A 24772-nucleotide genomic window follows, 5' to 3' on the forward strand; every position below is an offset into this window, starting at 1 on the left:
GCAAAAAAGTCCCAAATATAACAGACCAAAAAAACCAAAGAAACAATTTAACATTAAAATTATACCAGATAAAAATCTTAAGATTGGAATATTCCTAAATTTTGGAGATTCCTGATATTCATTGTGAAAAATAAATGTAGTTGATTCTGGATATTCACAGCAGAATATTTATGGGCATCCATTATCTGCAATATATTTAAGAGGGAAACAGTTAAAATCAAGTCTTACAGCATTTATCACATAAATCAAAATCTTATATTTTATTGATCCTCATATAGTCTCAATTAATTCTGGGTCTGTGTCATTAAATAGCTTGATTATTTTCTTTTGTAGAGGTGTTATTATTGCTATTTGTTATATTCAGCAGCAGTACTTACAATTTCCAACAGGGAATTAGCACTGCATTGTATTAAAACTGTCTAAACAAATAGCTCAAAGTCTTTTTGTGTTCAGGGAACTCATATTTTAGAATGGGGTGTGGAAAGGAAGAGAATTGGCAAAGGAAATTTGAAGTACACTCATTAAAATGCTAAAGCCTACAGTTACACTGTCAGGCCCAGCTAGTTCCTCAAACTAGCAGAGAAACAACAGCGAATACTTAAAACCCATCATGTCTACATTAATATACTAATGAAATGGTGTTTATTAAAAGCCTCTTGAAACATTTCTTCCTTATCAAAAATTCCCACCAAATACAAGTGCTTTTGAATGTTTAAGGAAGGTCTTCAACATAGAAAATCATTAAAGGGAAGACAAAGGAATTTTCATCTTTCTATCTCTGGACATTTTGGGGCTTGAAAAGTTTCAGAGAAGGAGGAGATTTGGTATTGTTCTGAACCAATTTGCTCTGGCTAAGGAAATGACGAGAAGGAAACTATTCCCCCATCTGGGGAACCATATGGTGTTCCAAGATAAGGCAAACACTTGCTAATTCAAGTCCACAAGCAGGAAACGTGATACATACATTTCCTTTCAGGCAAACAACACAGTTCCCTGGCAGCACGGAAGTATTGCTTCAACTGCTAAATCTCAAACATTCAGAAACCCATTGCTCCTCTGTGGACATACAATTCTGTATTTGTTATTTGGATGTTATGGATAGAAACAGTACTTTCTCTCCAATCACATGGCCACCAAAGTTTTGGGGTAAGGATTTTGTTTCTTTTTCTAGAATATTGTTAAAGTAGATGCTGACATTAGCTGGTGATTGCCTTAAAAAATTCATCTACATACTTTAAAGCCTCATGTTGGAAGAACCAAGTAATGAATAGATTTTGTATTTCTTGCAGAGTACAAGATTGTTTTCCAAATGTTTCTTTGACAAAGTTTTATCATGTTTTTAAGCTAATCAAGACAGCAGGAACTTCCAGGGCAGAATTGATTGATTGACAAAGTTAATTACTGAAGTCAGTTGAAAAGGTGTCTATTGACTTCAGTATGTTTCAGATCAGGGAGATATTCTCAACCATTTAATGGATGTACCTACACGGCAGACACGATCTGTTTCATCTTCTGATAGCAGAAACTAAACATGCTGCAATCTTTGGAATAAACTCTTACTTCTCTAGAATGAAAAATTATTTTTAATTTGTTGTGGTGCCTCATGATCAGATTTTCCTTACTTTTTCTTCAATGTATATTTTGATTATTATTCATTAAGAACGTTTTATTTCACACAAATCTGGGAATGGTTCATTTACTGAAACATATAGAGTGTGAGGTGGAAGTATATGTTATGCTGAAATTCATTCAAGGTTCTGTGCAACAGCTGTGGAGAACCCTCCCCCCAAAAAAAGCTTTTTTTTTTCTTCCTATATTTAACATTAATATGTATTAGCATCTAGCATTAGTGAATAAGATGATCTGGTTTTGTCTATTATATTATTGCTACTGAGCAGTGACCCCTCCAAGAATCTGTGCGTGATTTAAAATTAAAAAATAATATACATTAACAAAACAGGACTTTTGTTGCATAAAAGTACCCTGGGAAAAGACTGGAAAATAACTATACAAGAAGACTGAAAGAAGTTCCTTCATTTCCTTAGCATAAGAAACAAGAATCTATCGAATGCCATCCATGTTTCTTGCAGTGACACATATTTTCCTACTGGGAGATCATGAGCAACTCACTTCATTTTTGTGTCTAAAGACTAGGATAATGATACTGGACATCTTTAGAAATACTTGAACATCAGCTGTGGAAAAAATACTGTCATTAGTGTCCCAGAGTCTCTTGATGTCTGGAGGTTGTCTGCTGGACTCCAAATAATAACTATAATTTTTGTACAGTGGAACTACATGCAACTCTAAAATGGCTCTTTCAGAACAAAAAAGAAAGTGCTTTCATCAGCATGTACTTTAAGAATCCTTGCACAAAATGTACATCTCCTTGTTACTGCGGATTTTTCAGGGTATGCTTTAAAGGTTGTTTCACTGTTTTTGTAAGCCACCCACTGTGTAATGCTGTGAGTGTGAATACATTGCCAAGATGCAGGTCCTTTTCCATGCCTGTGTGACTTCTCAGCAGCTTCTATGGACTCGGCTTAAGTATAAACTTTATCATGGGTGCAGGCGTTTGCTTAGAAGGGCTAACTGTGAGAAAATATAAATGCTGTAAAAATTGTTAAAGCAGCTGTTCATAATGATATTTAATCTCTTACAATTTTATAAACCATCTATTGTCTAACTGCTGGTTCCCTGCTCTGGAAAATATATGGGCATCCTGTTTTCTAAAGCTGTCCAGTTTCCAGTCATAACTTCACACAATAGCATCTTAAATGTGATGGTAAGAATTTTAAAACAATGAACAAACTAAACTGTCCACTGCTTATTTATGTGTAGGAACATATAAATCTTTCTACAACTGCTCCAGGCTGGTGGAAGTGCGTATGAATAAAGCTGCATAGATAAAAACAAGGTGTACATACTTCAATTTAAGTCATGCTGTGTGAAATGCCTAAGTAGTCTAAGTCCTCTCTATATATCCATGCAAAACCCCTAGCAAATAATAATATAAAAAAAAAATAGCACACTTTTTTACAAGGCCAGTAAGTGACAGCCTGGAGAGTTGATAACATGCTTAACTGCAGATCTTGCAGGAATTCTTTCGAATTTAGTCTTCACCATCATAATTCCCCAGTACTTTTTAAATGCTAAAGGATGCATCAGAGTAAAACAGAAGAAGCAAACAAGTAGTTTTGCTGGCCCAAAGTGAGTTCTGCTGGAAAGAAAAATTAAAACCCAAATATTAACCTCCTCTTCCAGTTTAAATTCAGGAGTTTCATGTTATAGCTCCTGGCCTTGTCAGCAAATATCCTCTGTGCGGTGTGTCACAAGCATAAAATTTGAATTCTGATTCTCACTTTGCAAGGGCTGTTCCCTACTACTGGTGCTGCTCAGTCTTTGTAGACATGAGTGCCTATTTCAAACAAGTTGTCTGAGCTACTGCAAACATGCAGGAGCTCATATCTTTCAGGTGCCAGCTTCTATGAAGCTATGTAACCTCTGGTCACCCTCTTTTACAGTGGGAATCCACAGTATGGTACTTCAGGAGAGATAGGATGAGAAGCACTTAAAGCCAGCATCTGCTGAACTTCAGTGCTGTTGGTATCACATACAACTGTAAACAGAGAATCTTTATTTTACTTTATTTTATTTTAACTGGTAGTTTCAAAAGGAGGTTTGACAATAACTGAGTGAGAAATTCAGTTTGGTACCCATCCATCAACAACTTATCTCATTTTTTACTGTTTTAATATAGTCTTTATTGAGTTAATTTTGATTTGTACGTTAACAGTGGGAGTAAAGATGTTTCCATTTTAACCATGAGTGCATTTCTTGTAATTCCTAAAAGCATTTTCACTTGAACACAATTAAATATAATACATGGCTTTGTGACAATCCTATTTCTGCAGTACAGATAGTAATATACTTTAGGATCAGGAAATTTAATTTAAATAGTACATTTGATCATTATGACAGCAGAAGAGAGAAAAAGTGTAAGCAGATATTAATCAACATATCAGCTATTCTTCAGTCTAGCTTTACTCAAGTGTCTATCTAAAAATGCAAAAATATAATTTAATACCTTACAAACATTAAGGACAAATTTTATTTTCTTGAATCAGAATCCAGGGTGTTATTTTTCCAGTGTGTGGAATCATGCTACATATCAGCTGGCTTCCAGCATTTGTATATATTGCAAACTCCCTGGCACTAATACTTCACACATTATCACTTGACCTTATGAGCTATAAATGCATTCATGCATTTAAATATAATGTAAAATTTTGCCTTTTCTCTCCCTCAAGCCACTGGTCTTCTCCTCATTAAAATGTGTCTGCTTGAAAGAAGTCAGACTATATACTCTGCTGGAAAAGAGGGTCATTAGGGATGAGTATATTCTAACATCTGACACGGTGTTGTAGTATCATGTTACTGGTGTAACAATAATGGTGGTTAAGGACTTTGCATCATTCTCTTTATGAACTAAAATGTTACTTGTGAAAGGCAAGTACAAACAGTAACAGATGTCAAATACAGGAAAGTCCAATGTAGACAGCCATGGGACCCGATTTTTCTTCTGGAATCCTCCACTGGTAGTAGCCATGGGAGAATAGAAGCCACAGCAGCAAATCTGGTCTAGTTCTTTGCAAGTAAGAAAAAGATGAATTTGGCTACCTGTGTGATGACTAGGTTAAGTCTGTTGGCTTCCACTCTAGTGACTGTATCAGTGTCATTTCCAGCATAACTGAGTGGTCGCTTTGCATTCCCTTTTCTCCCTTTCACACACTTTGTACCCTTGCAGTCTAGCTCAAGCAGCAGCAAATACTCAGCTGTCCTGCTGGAAATGTGAACACACAAAGGCCACAATTTGGAGCCACTTGTGGAACTCTTGATAGCAGATGTGACAGTGATAGCTTCTATGAGGCTACTACTCTTCCTATTTTGATTGCTGCAAAAGACCAGCATAAATCAAAGTACCCCAGAGGGCCTTTATCCTGGTAGACTGGGCACTGCTAATAGGGACTCCGTTTAGCTGAAGGTGCAATTCCTTTGCTGGCAGATAGGAGGAACTGAATGTGTGACATAGAGCCAATATACATACTTTGCAACACTGGAGATTTTTTTCTTAGTAAAGAAAACCTTCAGGGTTGAAATCTGACAAAGTACAAGGAAAACAGGAGCTCTGGATTCAGGTGCAGTATCAGCCTCAAGGACGTACTTCCTGAATTGCTATTTTCCTTCTTCTGTTGCATCCCCTCTTCTTACTTTTCAGAATTTCACCCTAGCATGCATATACTTCCTGGTATTTTAATTTGTGACAATCAGCCAAAAGGTAATTGAAGATACTCTATCAACTGGATTTTTTTTCTTGCAGTTGGTCTCTTTTTTGTCATTTCTGTTGGTTTGTTAAACCCTAGTGATTTTAAAAGTGCAATGATTTGCAGCATACACATATCATAAGGAGCTCCTAGCACAAGGAATAAATGTCTTCACAAGAGATATATTCTCTTTATGCAGAGACTTTGGTTTAGATCACTAATGCCTGCAAAAGTTTGGGCCAAGTATGCTTCTTTCTTTTGAAATCACTCTGCTGGAGTCAGACAACTTCAAACTTTACAGGCTGCTGTTGTTGGAAGCAGTCCCAATGGGAGAAGAGGGGCAAAATCATAGAATCATAGAATAGTTAGGGTTGGAAAGGACCTTAAGATCATCTAGTTCCAAAATGTTTTCCTCCAACCTTATGATGCAGTTCTGCTCTAGTGTTTTAGGAAATAATTCCTTTCAGTGCTTATCCAAGTAGCAGGATATTGTCCTATTCAGAAAACTTAGACTGAAAGAGCATGGAGCCTTTTAGTGTGCCAGTATGAGTACTGCCATGACCCAAAACACCACAATCTATTTTTGATGACTAAGGGAGCAGTTCTCCATTCATATTACTATTGGGGACAATAAATTAGAATTGTATTCCAGTGATAACTGACTGTCCATTTTGATTTTTTCTTTTTACTCTCGTTGCGTTTTGCATTTAGTTAAAATGATATATAAACAATAGATAAAAATACCGAATAAGAATCAGAATTAGAAATAAGGCAAATTCATCAATATGTGGTGAGAGAAACGGAAAGAAGCAGAATGGGCTTAGCAAATGTTATCAGAAGAAGAGATGATCCATATATCTGACTTCATAATATATATAAACACAATTTTTATTTACATATATATATGTATATATGTAAAATGCCATCTTCATACTGAGTCTGCATCTCCCTATCTGGGATACACTGACTACATCTGCAGCAGTAACTTTCCTGCTCAAACTTCCCAGGATGCTTTATCATGCACTACCTTACTAAGTTTGGTTGCTTAACACTTGAATTTCAGAGTCTGAAGTCTAGCTTATCAGGGATACTGATCCATCAGTCAGGACTTGCAGCTCAGGGCTTTACCTCCTAGTGTGTGATATTGAAGAACTCAAATTGAGCAGACTTCTGTCCCCATCTTGATAGCGTTAAAATGAGAGCAAATTGTATGTGAACAAACCCTCTTTTCAGCTCCCCACCTATGTTTTCCAATCCAATAAATGGTTCCTTCTTCCAAGTTTGCTTTTAGAGGTTTCCTAGAGCCCTGCTACTTCTCTATTACTTTGTTAACTTTCCATCTTCTGACTAATATTTTCTTCTTTACTTATTCCAGCTGAATCCTTTAAAAAAAGCAAAAGTTGTACATCTCCAAAGCTACCTTTCCATACCCTTATGACCTCTAATAACAAAAAGCAGCTTGTCTTTCATTCCCATTTCACAGCCAAGCATATGTACTGATAGGAGCTAAAGAGCTTGTTTTGAAGAGCATATAATTCAAATGCCCTCAACAATTGGTTCTAGTATAAGTAAGTGGCATGTGAATTTGGACAATCCAATGTAAAGTAGTCTAATACAAAACCTAATAAAATAGGAAGGAGAGATGCATTCACTCATTAGTTTCTGGAAGATAAGACAGATGCTTCCTCCACATTGCAGGTCCCTGTTAAAAAATACAGAGAAATCCCCTGTGCTGCTTCATAGGAATATTGTCAAGAGAAAGACAATGAGGTAAAATGTGACACAGAATCAAACAGAAAGACGGTTCTGGTTTTGCAAATGTTTCATGTAAACACACTGAGTTTTTTCAAGTACGTTTATCTGAGAAACAGATGTACAGCACAGATATAAAATATAATACAAGTAAAAACCACTATGAAAGACAATGAGATCTTTGCGGTAATGGTACATCATCAAAATGTGTAAGATCTTGTTACCAGCCTTAAATCTAGCGTACCTCCAAGTTCTCCCTCCTGCTCCCCAGTGAAATGTTACATGATGCTACCAATTTAATAGTGAAGCCATACTTCCAGATTGCTTAACCAAAGATTGTATTTGAATGAGTAACTTCTTTCACAATGATGAAGAATAACAGTGATTTATCTGCATAGTGAATTTACAAAAATCAGGATGGTAAAAATCCTATACAGCTAGGCAGAGATTTTAGGACGGGCACCAGATTGTCTCTTAAAAATGCCGCACTCTGGGACCTCAGACAGACTCTGAGAACATAGTACACAGACAAAAACAAGTAATGGCAACACCAGTAAAACTCAGCTTCACCTAAAATAGGAACTGAGACTTTTTTCTTGGCCTCTTGGAGAGGGGCTGTAGGGTTGTGCATCCTCCCGGGCCCAGCAACATCCAAGTAACTTTTGCTGCATGGTTTCTGCAGCAACAGAGATTTCCTCTGACTAATGGCAATCTCTTTTGTTCCTTTTCACGTGAGATACTGATCCACCGGAAAATACTGTGATAGAGAGGTAGAAAATGTCACATTACTAAATCACTTCTCAAGTGCTCGAGTGGTCAGAAGCTGATTTAAGTATTAGACATAATTTTTATAATTATCATGGTGGCTGGGGGCAGTAGAGACTCACACATACCACCTTTCCTCAGCCTGAACTTGTTAAGATACCTACAAGGAAGAGGGTTATTGTCCTAACTACCAGGTCAAGGTCACCAGATCTTCCTGTTTCCAGCTTCCTTGACCCCAGTGTGAGCTGGCTTGGAATGTGTCACAAGACAGCAGCAGAACAGCCTAGGTCAGTGACTCAAACAGGACACAGCTTTCATTAAAATAGCGCTAATGCTGAGAGAAATGGCAACAAGGGTGTTGGTTTAACTGAAGAAAGATAAGATAGCATGTGATGGTGAGGCATTTGCAATGGCAGTTAACTATGTTTGAAGATCAGCCCTTCAGTGGCAAATGACAGCAGTGAATCTCCTTCCTCTGTAATACTCAGGATCCTTGGCTTCTCCTCTGAAGTCCTCCAAAAATACTCTTATACCAAACAAGAAATAAATCTATAACTTGTGATGTAATTAAAAATGAAGGCATTGCTCAGCTTCCCCCTTTCAGCTTCAGGATATATCACGTGTCTGTTCCCTCTCAGCTGTGTTTGAAAAGGACTGATTTGTATGCAGCTTTTCAGTTGGATTTCTTATGCATGTGGCAGTACTGGGCTGGAGTGACTGTGTCTGTGTGTTTCATTGTCTTCCAGTATCGCTACAGCAAGCCTGAAGCAGCCAGGCAAGAGATGCTGCACTGCACCTTCTAATGCCACTTATGCTGATGCCAAACTTGTAGGAAACCAGCATTTCCTCTGTGCTCCATCAGCGACAGAAGTCACGGTCATACAGCAAATCTAAACATACTCTGCCCACACTGATTTATCTAGGAGACAGAACTGTGTCTTAGCTTTATGCTGTGTTTTATTTTCCAGATAGCTGTTGGAGGTACCATTTTGTATCAGCTACTAGACTACTGTTGTTTTGTATAAACCCTACATAAAAATTTACCAAAGAAATCATATACTGTCTTCTGAAAAGGCAGAATGGCAAATTATTCCAAATTTAATACAATTATGCATATTTTGCCATCAGTTAAGCAAAAGATTTGAAAGCCAAGTAGAAGTTATCACTTCCGTTACTGAAGCAAAGGGCATTATATCAATAGTCAGACCTTACACTTAGGAAGGTAATATATAAATCCATTCCAAGGTCTTATTTGCAGCCCTGTCAGAGAGATAAAAGTAGATATTAACAAGGGACTGATTTTTTTCCTTGCCTTTATTCTGGCAAGCCCAAAGAAAAGAGTATTACTGTAGTTGGATGAAAGCAACAAACTATGTCATGAAGAGACCAGTCTTATTCTTGCACTATGTCTATTCAGAGCACTATTTCTTTCTTGTGTATAAATTATTCTTTTAAAGTGAGTCTGTCATCCTCAGGCAATGTTTTGTTGCATCCTAATTACTTCTTTCTTGCTTTCCTAACCCCTCCATACAGCCATTGATTTGTCAATGTCAAATGCTTAACTGTCTTTAGCAGGAAGAACACAGATCTGAGTTCTGAAGAAAGAGGAAAAGTTTCTTCAGAGTATTATTTAAATATTAATTAAACAAACAAGATATACATGTTTTGGCAATTATACCTACTGTATTGAATATGTGGGGCTGCTTATTGTCACATGAGCTGTTGAAGAAAAATGCCCAGTATTTATACAGAGCTTTCAATTTTACTATTGTAATTCACTTAACCAGGAGTCAAAAATCCTAGTGAACCAAATGAGTGGCTGTGAGTGGTATCATCTCCCTTACACAGATTAGTCTGGAGTATGGAGATGAAATGAGATGTCCACTATCACAAAAGATCACAAACTACAGTTGGGACTAACGAATGACCCTTTTGTCTTTGTAAGATTATCTTCATGTCATAACACTATCCTTTTGTCTAGGAAAAAAATAAAAAGAAAATATGAAAAAAAATTAAAAAGAGACTATCAATAACAGTACAGACAACTTCATTTGTTCCTGTTTTCACGGTATAAGCTTCACTTCCTATACAAACTTAATAAAAGGTACTTATTCAGATTTTGAAACCTATTGTGTAGTAGTTAAGTTTGCACTAAGCAATCCTAAATTATTCTCCTAACAGAAGTTATTCTGCTTCTATGATTTTCATGTATTGAAAATGGGGCAATTGTAACTTAAGATTTATCTGTTAGATAATCTCAACCAAAACTCCATCAAAACCACAAATATATACAGCATTGTTATGAAATAATGTCTAAGAAATTTTCAGCAAAATAATTGGGGGAGAAAAAAAAAAAAAAAATCAGTTCAGTGCAATGAAAAACCTTGTTTGGGCTCTGATACATGCTTCCTGAAGCAAACTACTAGGTAGTTTCTGCTTCTTAGCGGAGGCCTCTGCCTTGCTTCTGTGGTATCTTATTTGCAGAAGAAAATGAATTCCGTTTCAGACATTTAAGTTCACAATCCAGGATCTTAACATACACTTACAGCATATTTGACCATTTAACCAACATATGTTAATTTTAAACCTTTTTCTTTTTGAAAAAAAAGTGTTATATGGATGCCACCTCTCAGTTACCCAAGGGAATGGAATAATGAGCCAACCAAGCAGGCACATGGCTTCTGTGGAAGTTGCGTAAATTACCCAGACAGAGTATAAATGAAGAAGGAGACAGCTGTTGGCTCAGTTGATTTTGGAGTGCAGGAGTCTCTAAGCAAGACCTGGACCAGCTTGGTGCAGACTCAGCCTCCCAAACACAACTGTCTCATGTGGGACAAGCACCAATGTCTCACTTCACATTGAGTCTCCAGCCTGCATCATCTGTCATCAAGATGACAAGGGTCATCTAGAGCTGACTAATACTCCAGGTCTGTAATCATCTCACTTAGAAATTATACCAGAATTTATCAGCTTATGGTTGAACAGATTCTTGTAAGTACTACTTAATTAAGTCTTCTATACCACACTGAAGTTAATATTCATAGAAAAAGTTTGATTCAAAAGAGATCCCTGAAACCGACTGATGGTCACACGGGAAGTAAAAAGAAAAAAACCCTAAAATTTCTGGACTGTAGATAACTAATTTAAGAGTACAGTACTGCCAATAACCTGGAAAACTTGTGCTTTGTTCTAACCCTGGACATCTTCTGTTTTCTTAAATGTAGCACACATACTTTGGTATTTCCTCCTTAATTTTAAGAATTTTAGGAAATCCTAGTTAAGATTTCATGCCAGTCACCCATGCTCTCTTCATACAGCAAATTATTTTATACTCAGGCTCTGTAAAATAATCTTATCGATTAAGTAATAACTATAATGCCATATCGCACTGTAGCAAATTGTGATTTACTGTTTGGATGAGGTACATGCAGAGACAGTACAGCTCAGGGCTATGCTTTGGTTTTGTGAGGTTAGTTGAGAATGCCTCACCAAAGGATTGCTTGCTGCACATGTGGAAAAGATTAAAATTATGTTACAGTCTTCGTAATGCATTAGGAACCATAATGAAACTACGCAGTAACAAAGCTTCTATCTCTGTCTGCATAAAGGAATCTTTGTTTGTTTTATATAGTTATGCCAAAGGCATTACGTTAAACATGCTGACATCTCTTAGATGTTTCCTCCTGATTATTACAATTATCTTTATCATTCCAGTAAAAATCAACTGCCAGTAATATCGAGGGAACATCATCAACTCTGGGTTGGTTTTTGCAATACTGAGATGGCATATTCCACTCTTCTGTATTTTTATCACGATAAATTAACGTATTAGTAAACAAAACAAATGCACTCTGATGCAGGGAGATCATTTTGGACATCACTGTGGATAGTGAGAAATATGAATTTAAGAACACACTTAGCCTCATGCTTCTCCATCAACACAAATATTTGCAAAAAGCCACAAAACTGTGCTAGCTTTACTGCACTAAGCTTCTGAACACTTACGCTGTGTCTCAGTCTACCTTACTTTTTAAGCCTTTGCAAAATGCTGGTCCTAAGTGTTTACATCAATGTAATTCGCAGTTTTTCTGAGTTTTGAGTTTTTACGAATTTTCTCTTTAATCTTTTATCAGAATGCTTCTTGTTGGCTTTTTCTGATACCGTATTTTATTAGAATTAAGGTGGTTTAAATTGTTTAGCTTTCCAGCATATATTTCCAGCAGAGGGCAATCTTGTTCCTGGGTAGGTTGCTCGTTTTTGACTGATCCTCTAACAGCCGTCGCTTCTGCATTTCAAACCGAGAATTAGTCCAAGGGTACAGACTGCATTTTTTTTTTTTTCCCTTGTCATTTACTTAGCAGTTTTTTAGACGCTTCTGGAGCCTATTTGCTTACCTGATCTAAGTCTTAGAAACTGCACAAAATACTGTCAGTATGGTCTTGAGGGGTCATCTCTTCTACCTTCTTTTTTCAAGACAGGATTAACTATATTACAACAACTCCTGACTGATACTGATTTTTAAAATCTTTAATGGAAGTAGATGCACCACCTATCTGAACTATCTATTCTAATTCTTACCTGCCCTCACAGATAGAAACATGTTTTTACATTGCCTTTGCTCTACTTTTTATTTCATCTGCTGTGGACATAAACCCAACTGTTTAGATATTAGATAGAGTGCAAGAATTACTCTCTGTTGCTGCAGAAAAGAACCTTGCACTAACCCAAGCCAAATAAAAAAATTGCTCTAGCAAGCTGTGTCTGAATGCAGAGCACTGACATTTCTGACAGCCTAACTATCTTACTGACTTTGTTTGTTAGTTCTCACGTCCTGCAGCCTGATTTTCTTGCAGCTTTTTTTCCCGCAGATTCTGTGGATGTCACCATCCTCATCTGCTTGTTTCCTGGGCTCCACAGCTACCTGAACCACCTTGTACTGTCCCATGTCACTCTCACTCTTCTCACAAGAATTGTGTGTGACCTTTCTTAAACTTCTGCCATGACTAAGATCACAGCTGGTTGATATTACACAGCAACAGGTTCGTCCACCCATCTGAATCATGGACTGCCTACAAATGATTAATGAGAGGTTGTTTTGCTAACACAATTAGTGACAAAGATCAGGAAGATAGTAAGTCAACGCTTGTCAGATACAAAGGAATTGCATTTGTGAACTCAGCATGGCAACAGCAGCACAGAAGTTGGCTACTGATACCAGCTTTGGCTTTAAACTAAATTCTCTTGGAGTTGGTAGAACCAGCATAAAATAGTTCAAATCACTTCAAACATTCTGTGATGGAGAAAAGTGGCAGTTCTTTGGGCCTAGAGTATTTTTTCCTTTCCAAACTTACTGTCCAGGACACGTGAGGAGTAGTTGCAGCCTGCCCAGCATAGAGATATATATTTGCTATAGCTGTAGGAAGATGCTATGAGTTTTTTCAAACTGATGGACCCAGGCTGCTTCTGTTTTGTTTTGCATAAATGAGGCTGTGTTCTGAACATCTATTGTGACTTTCCTAAGCCTCACTTGAAAAGCTGAGACACTGAAACTCTAGTAATATAGTGTCTGAATAATTCTTATTAGTCAGGTTACTAGATTTGTCATTTGTAAAATGCAATTCATGATTTAATACACTAGCTGGTGCTCTACACTAAGCTGTGCAATGTTCAGTTATGAATTCGCATATGGGTTTGTTTAGTTTTTATACCAGATTTAACACTGAGCTTTCATTTCAGGAAAAAATATGGGCTGATACAGAGGCTCAGCTGGATTTTTCCATGTCTTAGATCAAACCCTCTACCAGTTGTCAAGGTTTGTCAGTTAAGGCAAGCTGATGGCATGTGCACAAGCACGTGTGCATGTTAGGGGAGGAATGCTTACACAGACAAGTTTTGAGTCACTGGCATATAAAATCACATAAAGAAAAGAGAGCTCACAAAAATGTGAGAAGGAAAGAATGAAAATGGAAATAAAATTAGAATTCTAAACTTTTGATTGAAATTATGAAAATAGCTCTTTTGCACTATACGACATGGTAGTATGTTCTGACACATCTTATTGCTAATACTGTCAAAATCAGTGAGTTTGCATTCTGCATGCAAGCTTGCATGGAATAAATTTTGTGTGTCAGGTATGCAATGCTTCATGCTAGTTTTGGACAGGTGAAAGAAAAGAAAAATGGTAGAATTACTCTGAGTTGCTGAAGTAAAATTGCAGAATCCTGGTCTAACGTAATATGGATAAAACATCCCTGTAGCAGGTTGAGTTTGAATGCTGAACAAGCCATCCTTGACTGACAAGCCATCTTACCTCTTCTAACAACTTTAAGATAAAACTACTTCATTATTTCCCTTTTAGTGAAGCAATAACAAAAAATTAACAACTCCAAAACATAAAGAAAATTGTCATATTTGAAAGTCACCCACTAGAAATCAAATAAAATGTGTAGGTATCATCTCACACTATGAGTGTTCTCTGCCTACTTGTGCTTAGCAATAGCATGAGCTGACCAGATGCTTGGAGAACTGTTTCTTTATTAGCTTTATCAGCTATTATTGGCAAAGATCAGTTCAAATTCAAGTCGTGTGCACAGCTTGACTAAAAGATGCTTCTCCATTTCTATTCCCGTTGCATTCAGTACATTGTCCTATCTTCCTCCACCCCACCCTGGTTCCTGTTCTATGATGCTCTCATTGAAGCTGCTACTGACATGATTTTGAAAGGTACTGCCATCCCTTCATACACATGGCCAGCTGAAAAGTTTACAAATGCATATTTTGTGAGTATGGGGCAAGGCAGATCTTGTGTCCATCTTAATTTTATACCTTGGGGAATTTATCATAAGGTTATAGGAACAATGCAAATCAGGATTTCCTGACTTTTGGGAGCAAAATGCTGTTCCAGCCCATTGCAGCCACAGCTGAGGGCAAGAGGGAGATTCCTTGGAAAAATGGATCCTCAATACAAACATGTTTCAAATTCAAACGAACGCCTTGCTGTCTCATGTGGTCCATACACATGAAAGGAAAATGAAACCGTCACAAAAGTAAGGAATTGACCTGAGTATGTCTCCAGTTCATCATAAGTGTTACTGTGGGTTCTGAACCTTCAATTTTTTTTTCATGGACACATCAGAAATACCATAGATAAGAAAGGTAATGTAGATAAGATATTCAATAGCTTTGTTTCCTTATCCTTTTATTTCTGGATTTGTATCTCAAAGTCTGTCCTGAGACAGAAAAAATCCTTTGATTGAAAAAATCCTTTTTCCCTCACCTCAGTTGGTGTTAGAAGTGAGAGAGGAGAAAATTGAGTGAGGTGGAGTACCCTATCCTTTTGGTTATGGTATAATCAAATAAAGTAAGCAGTGTGAGCAGCCTGAGAAACATACAGATCAAAACACATTTAGGCAACCAGCACCTAGGGAGTTATTGTTATTGGAAACATCCCTACTTTATCCCAATTTCTTTTTTCCTTAAAAGCAGAGGACAGAATGACATGAACGGTTCTCTGGAAACCATAAGATATTACAGTGGCCCCGTGGGAGACACTTTGTGTTGGTATTGCTCTGACTCTCCTGAAAGGCTAGTTCTGCCCTGCCAGATTAAGGAAGAGAAAAACAACTCCCTGAAAGTCAGCTGTTTCCTTCAAAATCCCAGGTGCAGCAAGTCCCACTCTGCCTTTGATCTTTTTCTCTGTTTGGTAATATTTTCTCCAATGTACCTCAAGGCCATGATCACTAGGCATTCTAAAGAGGAAATCAATGGGCGTAGATTTACAATTCTTCAACGTTAGTTTTTAGAACTGAATTACATTTCAGTGACATTCATCCTCTGCGGGGAGTGAACATAAAAGCATGTTTTGCCTATTAGTGTGATCCACAATCCCCACTGAAGTCACGGAGAGTCTGGGAATAGAAAGAATAAAGTGTCTGAAACAAATGGGTCTGGTGATATTTCTAGAACCAAAAAGAATAAATGTAGGTCCAAAAAGGAATGAGAGCATTTTGGGGTACTATATGGCAACAGCAATAGTCAGTGTAAAGCTAGCTGAGTTTCCCCATGGCATAATTTGACCCTCTATTTTTACATTCATATACAGAGGTAGAAAAATAAAAGAATCAAAGAAGTAAAAATAAAATAAAATAAAATAAAATAAAATAAAATAAAATAAAATAAAGAAGACATTATCCAAAGGGATAATTGTTTGTGCTGTACCTCCAGCACAGGGGAACAGCACGTGGGAAGGACTGAAGAGCTTCACTCAATACTTTTGTCAATTCCCCCATCTGCTTTTAACAGTGTGAAATGCTGATTTGATTGTGCAGCTGGTGAAAATTACGGCTAGAAGGATATAGGGACAAATCCTCACCATGGTGCATGGCAACCTCAGAGCCAGGTACACTGATGCAGCTTGCTGTGTTTCTGCTCACTCTCCAGGCTGCTGAGCCCCACAGAGATCCTCTTCGCCTCCTACCCGCTGGAACTGAAAGCCCAAATAGGAGCTGAGACGTCAGATGGCAGCACAGAGCCCTGTACCTGGGCTATTCCTGTGCAGTCTCAAATATAATACCCTAACTAGCATTCCAGCTGAGGTGCAAAAGAAATCAGCCTAAGAAAGGACTAGTTCTTGCTCCACTTACCTTTGGCCATGCATAGACAGCAGTAGAGGGTACTCAAGATTGCAGCTTTAGTACTTGAGAACTGCTGTCTTTAGGATACCCCTGGGATTTACTCAACTGAAGGTCACCAAGTCCTGGCTCTCCCTCCCCACCTTCAGGAGTATGGGTAGGAAACTGCAGTAACAGAATGTATTAAATCTATTAAAATGGCATTATAGGCTATTCCTGACCAAAAGGGACATGATAAGGCCTGCTGTGTCTCTGAAGATGTTGATAAAGGGCAGAATGATGACAAAGCTCTGATCTGCAGCCAGAAGTTGCAGTGCAGGATGCTGCCTGTGGGTTCTTGCAAAAAGCAGAAAAGGCAATCACCCTTTGACTTTAGCTTGCCTAGTCAAGAGTTTCTTAGATGTAAAAACGAGGGCTTGAAGCAAAATTATATTTTAGGGTCAAGTCTGATCCACCTCTGAACAATAGGGCAACAAAGTGTTCCCAAGAGGGAGGAGTGCTCTGCAACATTATCCTATGCATTATCCTCTCCAGTCTTTATTCTCCCATTTGAAAAGGATAATGGTTATAAGACTATCTGAAAGCAGAGGTTACAAGCAAGTAACAGTAGGATTGTATAGCCTTCCAAATATCATGGCTTAATTAGAGCTTAAATGTTCTGGGCCTCATGGAACTTCAAGGCTATCCTAAAAGAAATATAAGGTGAATAAACCTGGATAGGAGATTCATGGTGATGTCAGTAACTCATGATAAAGTTGGTCTTGCATGGAACCACACCTGCAAAGGCATGTTGGGTGAGCATACTGCCCCTCTGGCAGAGTCTGATGGGCAAGAGCAAAGGCTGTGTTTCAATTTAATGCTGCTTGGAGTCCCCACCCAGAACCCTGTGAAAACTTTATGCTAAAGTTTCTGGTGCTCAAGGAGCTAATTTTCCCCAACTGCAAATATGAATCACACAGCTAACAATTTTTCACTGAAGGGAGAAAAGTAAGAAGGTAGGTAAGGAAGGTAATAATAATTCTTGAAATACAATAATACCAGTAATTATTTACATCTCCCCTGCTGAAAAGAAAGTAAATGTTTGCTTTCCCCCTCCTGCAGTGACTTGCCTTAAGTTTAAGCCTCGGTAGGCACTGAGGCCTGACTTGAGCAAAGGCATCTGTGAGCACATACTAGGGTGTCTCTGCCTGCAAGCTGGTCCCACTAGCTATGCCTGGAACCTCTCCTCTCCCTCCACTGTGTGCTCTTCTCCATGGCTATCCATCAGCCACTTGCTCCCTTTGCCTATTCAGCACCTGCTGTGGCTAATTCTCACAGCTTGGATTCAGTGTCATTATTTCTGAAAAAGGACTGTTTGTGCAGCACTATAAATTCAGGGGAAACTCTGTTACCCTGCAAGAAAATGTTGAGCCTACTCTCATGTTGCCCTTTTTGGGCTCTAACATTTTGATCCCAGTCCTGGAGTTGCTACCTTCTGTTATGAGGAACAGTCAGGCACTGCGTTTGCTAGCCTGAGCTTCTGTATGCTGCGAAAGTTACTCACCTTTCTCTGTCTAATGAATACAACTTCCTTTTTAGCACAAATGCTTCACAAGCATGATAGGACATGATAGAATAAAGGACAGATAGAATAACCATGTTTTGAGCTGTTGTCTTGCTCTTTTTCCCTTGTTCCCTCTTTGCTCCACCAATAGTCAACATGGTCTTCCTTCTTGTTAAAGATCCAATTCCTTTTTAAATTTTGAGTGGATCTATAAAGGTTTTGTGTTCATTTCAGGCCTTATCCAGGATTAAAAGTGTACCTCCAAACTTTCTAGAACAGCAAAAAAGCTGGTACTCAATTGTAAAAGTAGGTGAAGTTTTCTGAAGTAACAGTCCTGTCCTTAGAAATATACAAGGAAATAATCTCATTGGATAAAACAATCCTAGCCATGTTTTTCTTTGTTTTCAGATCTCTTGATTCTTGAAAGCATTTATAAAAGAGCTAGAAATTTACTTTTCTTAATGGCAGATTAATGCATCTTTAAACTGGGCATTGGGGATGGGAAATATTCAGGTGACTTACCATTACTAATGGTTATCTCTGACTATAATCATTTAGGATATACTAATTTACATTAATTAGTATGAGAATTTAAAGTATCTGTTACTCAGCGGTACTCAGTGGTAAAAGGATGGAACATGTTCTCATTCTTTAATAAATATAAGGCTTACTCCATTAAAAACACGGTAGAAGCTACATCACTGTTGTAATAGGTGAGTTTGCAAACACATAAACATAGAATATCAGCATCTATAAACATAACGACAAGTTTGCATAAATCCACACCTCATACTGCCCACAGAAGCAAATGCTTGGCAGTTTCATAACACACCTTGTTGCTGATGGGTGGCTGATTCTGGAAGAGACTGATTTTTCCCTTGCGTTGGTACAGAAACTGGTATTAAATGCAAGCTACCTTCTGGATCTTGTTGAATTATGCAAATTAAAGAAAAAAAACCCCATCATAAAGTGAAAGCAATCTGAACTGCTGGTTTTGTGTTGTAAAGCTTGTGTATTACGTACAAAGATCTTAGGGTTTATTCATCTTTTAAGGAGGCTTCCATCTTCAACTCATTTTCTGGCAGGAAAATCCCTCAGAGTTAATGAAATAATTTTGCTGTGTATTGTTGTTGTATTTCAGAGCAGATAACAATAGCCTTCACGGTGTCCATGGTGATCGGACTGGTGATTGGAGGTATCATCTGGGCATTGTTTACTTGCTTGTCCCGTCGCAGAGCTAGTGCCCACATTTCCCAGAGGAACTCCTCAACCTTCAGCCGTCGGTCCAGACCCTCCTCCCATGGCAATACTACTGGCAGGACTGGATTTTACCGTAACAGCAGCTGTGAACGTCGGAGCAACCTCAGCCTGGCCAGCCTCACCTTCCAGCGGCAAGCGTCCTTGGAGCAGGCCAACTCTTTCCCCAGGAAGTCAAGCTTCCGCGCATCTACTTTCCACCCTTTCCTGCAGTGTCCTCCTCTCCCTGTGGAAACAAACAGTCAGCTGATCACCCTCACTCCCACAAATACCACCACAACCCTTGTAGGAAGCACCACCAACAGCCTGAGCCGACCTGAATTCCACTGGTCTAACAACAGCCTCCGCATCTGCCACTCCACACAAACCCCTCCTCCTGCCTATGAAACCATCATAAAAGCTTTCCCAGACTCCTGAGCTAGGTCCCTGAGGCAAACATGCATGTGCATTTTATGAGGAACCTCAATCATCTCAACAATTTTCTGTTCATGAAGAAGATCTCTGAGGAGTCTCCAGCTGCCATTGTGGAGGGAACACACATTGCCCAGAGGCGGGTAGTGGCGATTTCTTAGTGCGCAATATCCCACTGTCCAAGGGATCACTTGTCTTTGCACTGCTGGCTCTAATTTACTGCTCTGCCATATGCTTCCATATTTATAGTGTTGTATCTTTAACTGTAACTAGTGTATTTTTATTTTAGATGAAAGAAAATGGTGCCACAAGAAAGATCATTTCCTGAAGAAACAAGTCATCTTAGGGATTACGGATATACACGTTTCTGCAAATTTCATTATTCTGTTTCTCTAAATCAAGCAAGCAAACAAAAAAATTCTGGTTCTATGTATTTTTTCAAGGGTGTTAAATTTTCAGAAAACACCTCCCACTACCCACCTTCTTGCTATAATCACAAAAGAGCTTCTGTCTGAGGACGCATAGACACAGACCTTGCAATGTCACAATCCTGGTTATGGTTCTAGGCATCCTGTTCTGCTGATTACAGAGGATCTTAGAAGACTCCATATTAGAGTAGCTTGTATAAAATTCCCCCCAGTGTGGGGAAAATGAGGCTTCATGAAAAGAGAAGTTTTTAATAACTTACAAAATTCATGGTAACATTTCTAAAGAGTTTTGTGTCTTCAGCCATCGGAACAGGTAGACTCATTTTAATAGCTGGTAAGGCTTGTATGGGAGCGGAAGTCCTTGTGTTTCATTTTTCTAGTTCTGGTTATCCAGATAAGCAGCATGAATGACAACTATTTTTTTAATGAAGTTTCCCATTTTGCTATGGGATTACTCATTTCCTTAATTCAAACTGTTTTTCTCGAATTGCATGGTTTAATTATTCCTGGCAAATAATTCTTTGAAATCTTGTCTTTCACTAAAGCAAGATTTTAGACATCTACAGCTGAATACTGGGATTGTACAATTAGCTGGAATATGAAGATAAAGATGGAATATTTAATTGAGGTTAACATATATTCTTGATTCTTTTACTTCTATCATGTCAAGCTAACACCTGGCTTAGTAAAGACTAATTGCACTGATGTGAAAAAAGTCCAGGATTTGAAAATGACAGACAAATCAGGCCCGATTTAAGCCTCACTGCATCACTTTCCTGTTGTATATTTCATGTGCAAATAAAGAATTTCTACAGGTAGAGAAGCAATCCTACTCCTCATTTACAAATAAGCCTGTTGTTGCTAAAAGGGCTGGGCAACTATAGTTGCAGGACTCCTGATTCTTGGGGGCTGCTCCTGTGCTTCTGTACAAGTCCTTATCTGTCTTTTGGGATGGACAAGGATTCAGCAGCTTTTGAGAACACGCAAAATGCTTAGCATCTTACTTTCCAGGCTTTTGGAGACCGGCAGCCACACATCCCTTTGCTGAGCTCAGCATCCCTTAGAAAGCACTGATATTGTTCTCTCAGTCTTCCAGCCCAGTATCACCCCACTTGCAAATATTGCTGCAAACACTGAGCTTACAAGTGTTACTTACTGCAAACCACAAGTATTCCTTAATGTAAAGGCAAATTATTTTGCATGTATTTACTGACTGGCTTTCATTGTTTTATTTTCAGTGTGCAACATTTTCCCTTCTGGGAAGATATATGTCTTTACTAGAAAAACAACCATTTACAGTTTACAGAACACTTCACTGCAGACACTGTGAGTTTTAGTACACTGAGGATTTGCTGATAAGACTGCAAATCTGCATTTGGCTCATTGTAGAAAAACAATAGTCCTCTGGAGAAAGCAAGTTGTGTTATTTCATTCATTAATAATACTTCTTTTCATTTAGAGTCTAACTGAGTCCAGTGAACATTATTGCATGCACAAGTGTCTTCACAGTGTTCTAGCTCTAGAGTAGGTTATGCCACCTATTTTAGCATGCCTACAAAAGGCAGAATTCCTTGATCTACAGTGTGTGCCCAGCTGGCCAAAACTTCTTGTTCTTTGAAAGTGAAATCATTCTACAGTAGAACATTCCACAGTATGTTATTATTTGTATTACACTATATTTAGTATATAATGTAGAAATGGAAGCTTAAATGTACTGTATTTTTTTCCTCTTGAAATCTGTACTGGATATCAAAGCATATTTTTTATGTTCCCAGGATTAGGGAAATTAAAACCACAGATTGTTTGGTGCATAACTAGCATGGCTGTCAGATACATAACTATTAGTTTAAACTATGTCTGAAATTAATGTTTTGTAAGCACTGTGGAAGCTTTAGAATGTGAAATAAAGTTAAATGTTAGCATCTCAAGCTCATGCCCTTCCTTAAGGCCTGTGTTGATTTGCATAGAAGATTCTTTAAAGGGAAGGATATAATCTTTAATCATTCAAGTTGATGTAACTGGAAGTATGAATGAGGACTTGGTCCTGCCTCTGCTTCTGTGGGAGACACCCTGAAGCTGAACACATTATATGAAATCAAAATTGGAATTTGCCATATGAGAACAATTTTCAAGGATTACAAGTGAGAATATTTCTCACAAATAACAGTGCTTACAGATTTTTAAATCCACTGGTTTCCACGTACTTAGACTTCAATCCATAAAGTGTCTGAGCAAATGCTTGTTTAAAGCAAATGGGCAATCACTATAAAGTTCATGCTTAAATGGACTCATACACATTTTATTACATTAAGATCAAAGCACATTGCACAGGATCAACCCTCAAATCAAACTGTGGGATTTGGGAATCAATTGGTGTTTGATATGCAAAAGATTATACTTGCTCATTGTAATGGTCTTTTCTAGCCTTTTGTTTCAATTTAAAACACTGGAAAGAAGAGCGGAATTTAAAATAAAATTATTGCTACAGGTTTCAAGATTTCTAACTATTTACAAGCAATGAATGAAGTTTCACAATAATTTTGCATGTAATACGTTTTCACGGTAACAGGCAGTGATTAAAATGGTGCTCCCAGAATTCACACAGGGACTTATAGGGAGAGCTTTGACCAGCCTGCAGATATCACAGTATCACAGTATCACAGTATGTTAGAGATTGGAAGGGACCTCAAAAGATCATCTAGTCCAATCCCCCTGCCAGAGCAGGAACACCTAGATAAGGTTACATAGGAATGTGTCCAGGCGGGTTTTGAATGTCTCCAGAGAAGGAGACTCCACAACCTCCCTGGGCAGCCTGTTCCAGTGTTCCGTTACCCTCACTGAGAAGAAGTTTCTTCTCAAGTTTAAGTGGAACCTCTTGTGTTCCAGTTTATACCCATTACCCCTTGTCTTATCATTGTTTGCCATTGAGAAGAGCCTGGCTCCATCCTCATGACACTCCCCCTTTATATATTTATATACACTAATAAGGTCCCCCGCAGTCTCCTCTTCTCCAAACTATAAAGACCCAGCTCCCTCAGCCTTTCCTCATAAGGGAGATGCTCCACTCCCTTAATCATCTTTGTCGCCCTGCGCTGGACTCTCTCCAGCAGGTCCCTGTCCTTCTTGAACTGAGGGGCCCAGAACTGGACACAATATTCCAGATGCGGTCTCACCAGGGCAGAGTAGAGGGGAAGGAGGACCTCTCTCGACCTACTGACCACCCCCCTTCTAATACACCCCAGGATGCCATTGGCCTTCTTGGCCACAAGGGCACAGTGTTGGCTCATGGTCATCCTGCTGTCCACTAGGACCCCCAGGTCCCTCTCCCCTACACTACTCTCTAACAGGTCGTTCCCCAACCTATACTGGAACCTGGGGTTGTTCCTGCCCAGATGCAGGACTCTACACTTTCCCTTGTTATATTTCATCAAGTTTCTCCCTGCCCAACTCTCCAGCCTGTCCAGGTCTCGCTGGATGGCAGCACAGCCTTCTGGCGTGTCAGCCACTCCTCCCAGCTTAGTGTCATCAGCAAACTTGCTGACAGTACACTCAATTCCCTCATCCAGGTCATTGATGAATATATTAAATAATACTGGTCCCAATACTGACCCTTGAGGCACTCCACTAGATACAGGCCTCCAACTGGACTCCGCCCCATAGACTACAACTCTCTGGCTTCTGTCCTTCAGCCAGTTTGCAGTCCACCTCACTACCTGATCATCCAGGCCACACTTCCTCAATTTAGCTATGAGGATGTTGTGGGAGACTGTGTCAAATGCTTTGCTGAAGTCAAGGTAGACCACATCCACCGCTCTGCCATCATCCATCCACAATGTTATTTCCTCATAAAAGGCTAGTTACCCAGGTCCTCCTTCTTGCCCTTTTTGAAGACTGGAGTGACATTTGCTTTCCTCCAGTCCTCAGGCACCTCTCCCGTTTCCCAAGACTTGGTAAAGGTGATGGAGAGTGGTCTAGCAATGACTTCTGCCAGTTCCCTCAGCACCCGCGGGTGCATCCCATCTGGACCCATGGATTTATGGATGTCCAGATTGCTCAACTGGTCCCTAACCCATTCCTCATGGACTAAGGCAAACCGCTCCAGTGACCTGACTTCATCCGAGGTCTCAGAAGTACAGGGCTCTTCAGGACTGCAGAGCTATTTCTCTTCATAAAAAGAAACACTATTCTGTTATTGTGCATGTACACAAAAACAATTGCTCCAGTTCTGGTTTCATGTAGAAGACAAAACTTGACAGTCTGAGAATAGCTATGTTCCAGCCTATTTACAAAAGTAGCTCATGCTATGTTCCTTGACTTTTCCCTACTGAAGAACTGCTGATCACCTCTTCAGCCAGCTGCTGACTATCACACTGTAACACACTGAACATGCAGCATCTTTGCCAAATCAGATTTTGAAAGTTCACTTGCAATTTACCTTGAAGTTTTTTGAGTCATCTCAACATCCATTCTTAACCATAAACTGAAAACTACATTTACTGGAAATATCCTCTCGGAGGTGAAATGACACATGCCAGATCCTTGACCTATAGGTGCTTGATGAAATTAGGTGATGTCTATGATGCAGTACAGCTTCAGGGAAAAAAAAAAAAAAAATGGAAAGGAAAGGAAAGAAAACAATAATTGTAAATTTACCTCTGCCAA

General features: G+C 38.8%; 1 protein-coding gene across 2 annotated transcripts; it reads left to right on the top strand.

Moving 5' to 3' along the window:
- Positions 1 to 1027: 1027 nt before the first annotated feature.
- MYCT1 (MYC target 1) lies at positions 1028 to 21554 on the top strand (the record flags this gene model as incomplete). Of its 2 annotated transcripts, none has more annotated exons than XM_080616521.1 (2): positions 1028 to 1146; positions 19156 to 21554. In XM_080616521.1, 2 exons carry the CDS (start codon positions 1095 to 1097, stop codon positions 19686 to 19688), a joined length of 585 nt encoding a protein of 194 aa, XP_080472647.1. In that variant the 3' UTR covers positions 19689 to 21554. The 2 variants fall into 2 exon arrangements, with proteins under 2 accessions (XP_080472647.1, XP_080472648.1); XM_080616522.1 differs by having other exon boundaries at positions 1090 to 1146; positions 19161 to 21554.
- Between the last annotated feature and the right edge of the window lie 3218 nt (positions 21555 to 24772).

The sequence above is a fragment of the Psittacula echo genome (genome assembly GCF_963264785.1).
Source record: "Psittacula echo genome assembly, chromosome: 4".
Lineage (NCBI taxonomy): Eukaryota > Metazoa > Chordata > Aves > Psittaciformes > Psittacidae > Psittacula > Psittacula echo.